General features: G+C 39.6%; 1 protein-coding gene across 1 annotated transcript; it reads right to left on the reverse strand.

Moving 5' to 3' along the window:
* Positions 1–213: 213 nt before the first annotated feature.
* On the reverse strand, positions 214–11,094 carry LOC115988583 (11-beta-hydroxysteroid dehydrogenase-like 2). Its single transcript, XM_031112148.1, has 6 exons — positions 10,912–11,094; positions 3,260–3,452; positions 1,921–2,006; positions 1,296–1,427; positions 1,074–1,218; positions 214–344 (listed from the first exon to the last, which is right to left on the reverse strand). Exons 1-6 carry the CDS (start codon positions 11,092–11,094, stop codon positions 214–216), a joined length of 870 nt encoding a protein of 289 aa, XP_030968008.1.

Genomic DNA, 11,094 nt, shown 5'->3' on the forward strand with positions numbered 1-11,094 from the left:
AAATCAACTCAAGCTCCTAAGCTTGCTTACGAATACATTATTTTGTTTAAGCTTGTTAATAGTTGAGCCAGACTAGACTAGTTTGACTTTTTTATTAAATAAACGGGCATATTTAAGTTTGTTCTAAAGTAAGTTGGAATTGTTTAGCTATTCATTTCAGCCCTAGTCCTTCTTTGAACTCCAAGGCCTACTAACCAAAAGTGAGTGGAGGCATCATTCGAATACTTCAGGACACAAGGTTTTGACCCAAAATCCTACCTTCATCCAAGATGGTTCAGTCAAGTACATGTCTCCATTACAAGTGCTATCCAAAATTGCCTTGGCACACCCTTCTGTTTTGTTGTCTCAGTTGGGAACCAATTAGTTTGAATCTAACCATAAATCACATTAGGAAAATGAAAAAGATACCCCTTTGTTTTGAGAGTAAGAATTAAATAGTAGCTAAGTTGGCAATAGAAATCACACATAGTAGGGTCATTACAAAATGGTTAGCACAATTATTGTTAGGCCTAGGCACTCATATTGTCATATACACATCTGGCAGGCCTCCAAACAACATCAATCTAGTCTTAAGTCAAAAGTTTGAGGTTGGTCATGGATCCTAACTTTATCATCATGCCAAGACATCAATTGATTTTTTAGTGTAAGAAGGGATTGAATCCTCGATCTCTTATTCAATAACAAGAGACTTTATTAGTTGAGCTAATTGGAACACGCGAATTCGCATATGTAAAATCAATGATATAAGCACAATATTTTCTTGCACATCCACATGGGAGTTTTTTTTTTTTTTTTTTTTAATAATATTTTTGAAAAAGTTCACATGGGAGTTGGAAGGGTTTTATTTTTATTTTTTTATTATTATTTTTAATTCAAGCTTTGGTTCAATTGATACTAACAAGCTATAAAGGAGAGTTCATTTTTGTCAACCACGGGGAAAAATAGAAATTAGGCATCATTATGTTTTGATGCTCTTCCAAAACCCCTCTCCTCCATTAACCATAGCCATAATACAAATGCAACATACACTGGTAGGGTAAACGATTAGCTATGTTTGATAATTCACATTATACTTTTTCTAAAGCCTCCCTCTGATAGATAATCGCTTCGTGTCATTTCTGACTCAATCACTCCAGGATTCACAATTGTAATTCCAATATCTTGTCCTAATTCAGTCCTCAATGTCTCAAAAAAGGATATCAGGGCTGCCTTGCTTGCTTGAAGCCATCACAGATTTTACGAGCAATCAGTGAGAAGGAAAAAATGGGAATAACATAAATTATGAGGTTTCTTACATTGTAGAAGCTAAATCTTGGAGTACTTAACCATGCTTCAGTTGAAGCAATTACAACAATCTTCCCTTTGCTTTTTCTTAGGTGGGGAACTGCATAATGGGTGCTATACACTGAACCCCAGAAATTTATATCCTTAAAAACATAAAGTTTGTTCAGTCAGGGAAAGCATGCAACCTAAAACTCAGACAAAAAATAGGTTAATTCTTGAACAAACACAACTTAACATCAAATAAAAATTTGAACTCTAAAGTGTGCAATGTTGTTGCAAAGTTTTTGTGTATTTGGATGTGAATAGCTAGTAGGATTTGAATTGAACCACCATGCTTATTTTATATTGACAAACACATAAACATTGGAATATGATCCTCTCAGTTTTACTTAAAATAGAGAAGGTCTATTTCATGGTTAAAATTTTATTTTTGGATTTGGCAATGTACAAAGTGTCACACCATTTAATCTAAACTATAAAATAGATCTATTTTAAATAGAGAAAATCCTAATATGGTCAACGCTAGGCCTACAGATGCAATAATATTGGATGACATTATCTGATAGACAATTGGTATCACCATTCATTTTTTAAATTCCAATAACAAGAACTGTTACAGTGTTATGGTCTTATTACCATAATTGAAGCAATATCAGATAATTGGGAGAAATCTTCAAACAAGCGTAGATGTAGTATTCCAGCGTTATTCACCAAATGGTCCACTGTTCCAAAAACCCCATCCACCATACATAAGTTAAAAAAAAAAATATATATATATATATATATATATTTTTTTTTTTTTTCCCCCCACAAAGCCATAGAAAACCAAGGGAGATTCTTCTTTTTACCATGTAAATTTACATTGTAGATACAAAAAAGTGACAAATGTTGTACACATTTGCAAAAAGTGGTAAATATTATACACTTTTTGTAAATGTATACAACATTTACTACTTTTTGTGTTTACAATGTAAATTTATATTGCAAGTGTGGGGGCCAATCATTTAGAAGGAACTATTGAAATTGTCTGAGTTGGGCCTATGGCATAATCCGAGGATATCAATCAATCCGAGGATGGTCAAACAAGGTTATAATGAGAATGGTATAAGAAGAAGAAATAAAGATTGCATGTGATAGTCCAAAATACGTCCGAGGAAAAAAGTCATCTCGGAAACGGAGATCCGAGGTCAGTAAGGATGCCTTATCATCCCAGACATTCTTCAAAGTTACATCACAACTAAGAGTTGGACATTGGATAAGGGATGAGCAAAAGGAAGCGAAAAATATCTTCAAAAGCTGCTACCTCCACATTAAATGCCTCCCAACTGACTCTCTGATCTCATTAATGTGGAGGTGATATTTGAACAGTGGTCAAGCAGCCTTATAGCTACTAGTTGATAGTTCTGGGAGGTGTTGGATGGGATAAGAAGGAGTTCCTAGAATCCAACTTACACGTGTATGGTAGGGATGATACCAAGATTGTAATATATAACATGAGAAGGTGGCCTAAAAAAGAGGATCGAAAAACAAATCAAGAAATCTTTGTAATAATACTGTGAACTATTGTAACTTTGTTCATAAACAAGACATTATAATATAAGCTCCTCAAGTCAGGCCGATGATAGACTTTCTTATCTTACTTGTGTTAAATGATCTTAAATCTGCAAATTTTATTGTTTTCCTTCTGGATTAGATCTAGTTCTTTCATCTATGCTCTACAAATTCATTGTTTGGGATTGTTGGGCTAAAACCCAATCCTATACTGGGTCCAATCTAAATTCAGCCCTTACAGGAAGTATAATGTAAATATGTAAAGGTCTAAAAACCAAATTACATATCACACAATTTTCTTCATTGATAATTAAGTTGCACATTCACTCAGTAGGTCATGATATCAACCTCTACATTACTTTTACAAGGGAAGGATGAGTTGAAACTCATGGTGAAAACATAAAATAAAAAGCCAAACACTTACATTGTCCAAAGTGGCTCACTGCCTCATCAACAAATCTCTTACATTCTTCAACTTTGGAAACATTGGCGCGTAGCACAATAACCTCTGGTGATCCTAGCTTGCAGGCTTTATTTGCGACTACTCGAAGACAGTCCTCTCTTCTTGCAACAAGGGCTAAACGAGCACCTCTCTTTGCGTACTCGTAAGCAACATGCTTCAAACTCACAAAGTCAATATGCAACATTAATACCCAATGTATAAGGGAGTTAGATATCTATATATTAACAAAGGCTAGAGCCATCACTACGTGAAGTATCTATTTAGTAGTATTTTTAAACTAGTTCCAAAAAAAAAAAAGTCGGAGCCAAGAAATTTCAAAGGGGATAAAGGCTATTTAATAGTACGAGAAATATATTATATACCCTCACGCTTCACATGGCAAAAAAAAAAAAAAAAAAGTTTAAGAATCCATTTCCTTAATATATAGTTAAAAAAATGAAGAATTAATATAACATATACTACTTGGATTCTTCTCAAGATATTATCTTGTGGAAGTGTGGGGTGTGCTAAAATTTATAAATTGATAAATTGTATTGATTATAATGAAATATAGTGAAACTGTTTTTTTTCGTTTTGCTGAGTTGAATGAATGACATAGATAAGTAAATGTGGTTTAGTAGTGTTGGTTCTACATAGCTCGTAGAAGTGTGTGATGTGCTAAAATAATTTATAAATTGATAAGTTATATTGATTATATGTGTGTGTATATATATATATATATATATATATATATATATATAACTTTATAAATCTGGAACTCTCTCTCTCTAAATAGAAGATCAGAAAGAAAAGAAAGTTCTCGGTAGGGTAGGGTAAGGCCGCTCTCTATCTTGCGTTACTGTAGCATCACGTTACCCTCACTCCGAGGATGATTTGTTCCCTCTAGTGCTGCAATACTAGTAGGGCTCGGTTCTTTTACTTTTATCGTTTTCGTTCTTGTGTGCAGGGATGGAGGATCTTACTCGCAGTTGGCAAAAACTCTCGTTATCCAGTAAGGAGGGAGAAAGGATGGATTTATCCAAGACTGGGAGAGTACAGGGGTTTGCTCTTACAGCAAAATTCTTCACACGTAGGTCATTGAATGTGGAAGCGGTGGTTCGGACCTTCCGACCACTGTGGCGAATGTGTGAAGATTTTCAAGCCAGTGATGCAAAGCACAATCATATGGTATTTACATTCGAAGTGGAGGAGGATGTTGAGAAAGTTCTTATGGGCGAACCATGGTCTTTTGACAGGCATTTAGTGGCTTTTACTCGGTACGATGGATCAGTATCTGTCCAAGAGTTGCTCTTTGACAAAGTCTCTTTTTGGGTTCAGATACACCGTTTACCGTTCTCTCACCTTACAGAGGATACTGCCATCAGTTTGGGTGAGACGATAGGGCCGGTTATTAAAACTAGAGATGTCTCGGAGTTAAGAGGTGGAACGTTCATGCGTGTGAGAGTCTCTGTGAATATTCTGGAACCGATATGCCGTGGAAGAAGAGTTACCTTTGGCCAGAATTCGGAAGGTTGGATTTCCTTTCTTTATGAACGTCTCCCAAACCTGTGCTACTGGTACGGACGATTCACTCATGATGATAAGGAATGCCCGACATGGTTACAGAGTAAGGGGTCGCTTGCATTGGAGGAACAACAATTTGGAGCGTGGTTGTGAGCGCCTCAGTTTAATCCTTCACGTCGGTCTTACGTGGAAGTTAAGGGGTTTGACGTGTTGAATCATCCTCAGCGTGGTAGGGTGGTAGAGAAGGGACCGGTCGACGGAGGGGGGCGTTCGTTGACTCCGCCGGTGGAAACCTCCGGTAAAGCAGGGATTAATCCGGATGTTACGGAGGATACGGGGTTTGATTCCCGCATTCAAAGGCAAGAGGTTTTTTCAGGAGCAATTATGGGGATTATGGCTATGGATCAGGACAGTTTGAATTCAAATTCCAAATACCATCTGGCAGTGTAGAGGAAGTTAATGAGGAGGTTTTTTCGACGGAAACCACGGGGTTTTCAATTGTTGATTTGGAGAAAAATAACAACGAGAATCTGGAGACTAAGGTAGTGGAGTTACTTTCATCGGAGACTCAACAGATTAGATTTGATATGGGCTGGGTTGAGAAGAGCCCACTGAAGGTAGGCGGGCCAACTAAAGGAAGGGGGAAGGGGAAAGGGAAGCTTATTGGGCCAAGTATTATTCCAGCCCAAACATTGGTGGATCAAGATCTTCTGAGTCATGGGCCTAAGAGAAAGGGTACTGAAGTGTTTGAAAGTTCTACGGGGGGGAAGGAAAAGGAAAAAAGATTGAAGAGGAGTGAGGAAGTCGGAGCTGGCTTAACCTTTCTAGGATCGGCGGAGGCTGCGGAGCAGTCCCGCCGGGTCCAATGAGTCTTATCAGCTGGAACTGTCGAGGGCTTGGGAACCCTCGGACAGTTAAAGCCTTGCAAAAGGTGGTCAATCAACAAGAGCCCATATTAGTCTTCCTTATGGAGACTAAAATAAATGAAGAGAAAGCTGTGTTTGTTAGAGATCAGTGTAACTTTAGACATAGTTAGGTTGTTCCAAGTGTGGGTAGGAGTGGAGGTCTTGCTCTTTTTTGGAAGGATGGCATTGAGGTTGAAATACTTGATGCGGACCATTCACATATAGATACTTTGGTTAAGGGTGGAGTTTCTATGAACTGGTGGCACTTGACTGGTTTTTATGGAGCGCCGGAAACGTCAAGAAGAGAGGAGTCGTGGGCTTTAGTGAAACTGATTCGAGATAGATCGTCATTACCATGGCTGGTCATTGGGGACTTTAATGAGATAGCTTGTGCCTCTGAGAAAGAAGGAGGAAGTTCACGTCAACGACGGCAGATGAAGCTTTTCACGGAAACTTTGAACTGGTGCGGTCTGTGCGATATGGGCTTCGTGGGACCACGTTTTACGTGGCTTTACCAAACGGCGAACGGGGGTCAGATAAGGGAACGGCTGGATAGAGTGGTGGCGTCGTCGGCCTGGGCAGAACGGTTCAGGGAAGCCCGAGTTCATCACCTTTCGAACTCAGCGTCGGATCACTCTGTTCTTACGCTGCATTTTTTCTTGAAACAGAGGAAACGTTTTAAGCGGAAGTTATTCCGTTTTGAATCTATGTGGCTATCGGATCCGAGGTGTGAAGATGTAGTTAAAAATGCATGGGAGGAAGGAAGTATGGATGCAAGAAACTTTCCGATATCAAGGTGTATGAAGCTGTGTCGGAATCGATTGGAGTTGTGGAGTAAGGGGGAGTTTGGGCACGTGGGTTTGAAGATTACCGAGCTTCAAAGGAGATTAGAATGGCTAGAACTTCAGGCGGCTTCACCGGCGAACATTAGCACAATGAGGGAGACACGCGTGGAATTGAACTGTTGGCTGGACAGAGAGTCGGCCATGTGGTTCCAAAGATCCCGGGTGAATTGGTTTCAGGCAGGTGACCAAAATACTCGGTATTTCCATGCACGGGCATCATCACGCTATAAGAAGAATTCTATTTTGGGATTATTGGATTCTTATGGCATATGGCAAGAAGATGAGCTCAAAATAGAAGATATTATTACAAGCCATTACAGAGCACTTTTTTCATCTACTGGGCCTACGGATTTTACTGAATTATTGGATGCCATTCATCCACGTGTATCCACCTCAATGAATCAGATGCTCAACAGGACCTTTCAAGGCAGTGAAGTGTACTCGGCCCTCAAACAAATGTGTCCTCTTAAGTCGCCAGGCCCGGATGGTATGCCTCCTCTTTTCTTCCAACATTTTTGGCCTTCCATTGGACAATTGGTTACTAAGACGGTACTTGATTTCTTAAACTTTGGCTATGCTCCTCCATTGTTTAATGCTACTCATGTTGTTTTAATTCCGAAAAATAAAGATCCAAAAAACATTTCTGATTATCGACCGATTAGTTTATGTAATGTGATCTTTAAACTTGCCTCTAAAGTGATTGCAAACAGGCTCAAAAAAGTCCTCCCTTCTATCATTAGCGATACCCAGAGTGCCTTTGTGCAAGGTAGGCTGATTACGGATAATGTGCTTATGGCTTTTGAGGCTATGCACCATATAAGCCAAAAAAAGGCAGGGAGAAAGGGTGAAATGGCTCTAAAACTGGATCTGAGTAAGGCATACGACCGGGTTGAGTGGGTATGCCTTGAGAAGATTATGGAAAAATTGGGGTTTGATTCGAGGTGGAGGGGTTTGATAATGAGATGTGTGACAACTGTGTCATATTCTTTCCGTATAAATGGGAAGATTAGCAATCCTATTCAGCCGTCGAGGGGAATTCGTCAAGGAGATCCATTATCGCCTTATCTTTTTCTCATTGTGGCTGAGGGTTTGTCTGCTTTGATCAAGAAGTCAGTGGAGGAAGGGGTTTTGGAGGGTATTTCTGTATGCAGGAGGGGCCCTAAACTTTCACACTTATTCTTTGCTGATGATAGCCTTATTTTTTGCAAGGCTACCTTATCTGATTGTGATTCCTTACAACGGATATTCCAAGTTTATGAGAAGGCTTCAGGCCAACAGCTTAATCGCGCTAAAACATCTCTTTTCTTTAGCGCCAACACAACAGATGAGATTCAGGAGGAAATCAAGGTCTGGTTTGGTGCACAGGTTATCAGATAACATGAAAAATACTTGGGGCTGCCATCCCTTGTGGGGAGGAACAAACGAGCTTGTTTTAATGATATCAAAGATAAGTTTTCTAAGAAATTGGCCGGTTGGAAAGGCAAATTGCTTTCAAAGGCAGGAAAGGAGGTTTTGATCAAAGCAGTGGCTCAAGCCATTCCCACCTATACTATGAGCTGTTTCAAGATTCCGAATTCTCTATGTGATGAGCTGACTAGTATGATACGTCAATTTTGGTGGGGGCAAAAAGGTGAAGAGAGGAAAATGGCATGGTTGAGTTGGGATAAGATGTGTGAACCGAAGGAGTGTGGTGGAATGGGCTTCAAAGAGCTAAAATCCTTTAATTTGGCATTGCTAGCTAAACAAGGTTGGTGCCTTCAACTTGGGCACAACTCTCTACTATACCGAGTCCTAAAGGCCAAATATTTTCCCAATGGGGATTTTCTGCATGCTACTCTTGGGAGTAACCCATCTTTCACGTGGCGGAGTATTTTGTCAGCCCAAGCCATTGTCAAGCAAGGTGTTCGATAGAGGGCAGGTAATGGCAAGAATATCCGTATTTGGGGAGAGAAATGGTTGCCTAGAATGTCAAGCTTTGAAGTTATTTCACCCAGAATTTTTCTACATCAGGATACTAGAGTAAGTGAGCTTATCAACACGGCGAGTAAAAGTTGGAATGAAGTAGTTGTCCGCCAGCTATTTTTACCGGTTGATGCTGATACCATTCTGAGCATCCCATTGAGTGATAGACTGCCTGAGGATCGTCTAATCTGGGCGGAATCTAATAATGGCTGCTTCACTGTCCGTAGCGCCTATAGGGTGGCTATGACACTCAACCGTACTGACCAGTCTGCCTCAGCATCCTCAGATAGCCAGCAACGGAGATTTTGGAGGAAAGTTTGGAGCCTTCCTGTTCCTCACAAGGTGCGTCACTTTGCTTGGAGGGCTTGCCGCAATATTCTCCCCACCAAAGAGATTTTGTGTCATCGAAAAGTGATAAGGGATTCTCTTTGTAAGGAGTGTGGTGAGGACACCGAATCTTCAGGTCATCTCTTCTGGTCTTGCTTCAAAGCTCAGCTGGTTTGGAATTGTTCGAAGCTTCCTAGCTCACTCCGGTCAGGCTAGTTTCACTCCTTCTTTGATTTGTAGTGGTTTTTGTTGATGATAGAATCGTTTGACGATGATAAGGTAGCATTGGTGGTCACGATAGCCTGGGCAATGTGGACGAATCGTAATTCGGTTAGACACGGGGGTATTAGGAAATCATCGGAAGCTATTGTTCATTGGGCTTCTCACTATTTGATTGACTATGCATCAGCGACGGAGTCCCACGTAGTCCGTCCGGAGTTGGTTCAGGCCATTTGGACTCCACCGCCCCTTTCTGTGCTCAAGATAAATGTGGACGGTGCCTTTTCTAAGCATAGTGGTTCAGCAGGAGTCGGGGTTGTGATCCGGGATGATGCAGGGCACTGTGTGGCTACGTTGAGCAAGAATCTTCATGTTCCTTTGGGCCCACTAGAAGCAGAGGCAAAAGCTTTTGAAGCTGGCCTTCAACTAGCGTGGGATCTGGGTTGTCAAAACGTGATTCTAGAAGGTGACTCACTGGTGATGGTGCGATCTCTCTGTGGTCAGTCCATCCCGCCCTCATCCGTTGACTCAGTGTGTCTTGGCATACAGCAAACCAGTATGGAGTTCCATTCGGTCACTTTTTCTCATGTGCGGAGGCAGGGGAACAGACCTGCCCATATTTTAGCTAAGTTTGCACTTAGTTTGGATGATTCTTTTGTTTGGATAGGGGAGTACCCTCCTTGTATTGTACAAGCACTCATCCAGGATACTGTCTTTGTCCCTTTTGGTTGAATAAAAGTGCAACTTTCTTATCAAAAAAAAAAAAAAAAAAAAAAAGAAATAGAAGATCAGAGTTTTATTGAATCAGAAAAATGAATTGATACAAGCAACTGATCCCAATATAGTAAGGCTATTCTATATATACACGTCAAAGACAAAGTCCCTAAAAATCAGTAAATCAGTTACTAACTATGCTAACTGTACAATAGTGTTTTGTTATATACATGACGGCCTAATTATTACAAGCCACGTGTATCATAGTCTCCAAAGCTATGTATGAAGACTTCACGATAAGGTATTGCCTCAATGGTTTCTAGCACATCCTTGCAAGCCCACTAGTGCTCTGTATCTGATGCTTCTGCTACACGTTTGCTCCACGATTGTTTATTGTTGTGGCTGTCCTTGTCTGCTAGCGATGATGCTACTGTGCTTGTACTAGCATCAGTATAGCTACCAACTATCTCTTTGCTTTGTTGACCTGCTCCACCATTGGATTGCTGCCCTGCACTAGTCCCAGCAGATAATTCCTTAAGCCTTGAGCAAATTGTATCACAAACTTTCTTTTGTTCTGCTTAGTTGAATGAATGACATAGATATGTAAAAGTGGTTTATTGTTGGTTCTACGTCCACTCAAAGAAGGAATTCTCAGTAACTTATACACTTGTAAGCTCGACTCTACACTCATTACAAAGCTGAACTTAATCCACAAGATGGAATATGTCCTTCCCGGTATGCTTAGTCTCACATTGCTAAGAAGTGAAAATTAACTTCTTATTTTGTAAATAAACTAAGTTGTTTATAAAATAATTTACATTTCTCATGCAAAAAATATTGTTTGTGTTCTTTAATTTATAAAATGAGTCAATCTCAACTATAAGTTTAAGGTCAATTATTAAATAAGTTAAACTCAAACATAATAATGTTCTCATGAGCTTGTTCTGCCACAAACTTGTTTAATCGAGTCTCATAGTTGTCACTCACTATCTATATAATATTAAACATTATATTTTTTTTTTTACTTTTATTCATATAAATATATAAAATCTCTAAGTTGGGGAATGAATTTGATAAAAATAGGAGGGATTAAATAAGCTTCCTCGGCCACTGTCTATATATACATTAATATAAATACCTCGCCAATTCCTGAAGATGCTCCTGTAATCAGTATGACTTTGTCAGTCGCGTTGTCAAAGTATATGGATCTTTTTAAGGACCAAAGAAACTTGAGAAAAAGAAATGGAGGCGTGAAGAGAAATAACACAGTGAGAGTTAAAGGAAGGAGCATAGTGTTCAATAAATTATGAAGCAAATCCAT

This window comes from Quercus lobata, chromosome 5 (assembly GCF_001633185.2).
Source record: "Quercus lobata isolate SW786 chromosome 5, ValleyOak3.0 Primary Assembly, whole genome shotgun sequence".
Taxonomy (NCBI): domain Eukaryota; kingdom Viridiplantae; phylum Streptophyta; class Magnoliopsida; order Fagales; family Fagaceae; genus Quercus; species Quercus lobata.

Bases quoted from the DNA above. Each gene is read 5' to 3' on its own strand.
- LOC115988583 (XM_031112148.1), bottom strand. From the start codon at position 11,094: ATGGATTTGCTTCATAATTTATTGAACACTATGCTCCTTCCTTTAACT. The intron at 1,219-1,295 runs GTAAGAAACCTC...TGATGGCTTCAA, and splicing joins CAAGATTTAGCTTCTACAAT to GCAAGCAAGGCAGCCCTGAT. The intron at 345-1,073 runs GTATAATGTGAA...TTCCCAACTGAG, and splicing joins AGAGGGAGGCTTTAGAAAAA to ACAACAAAACAGAAGGGTGT.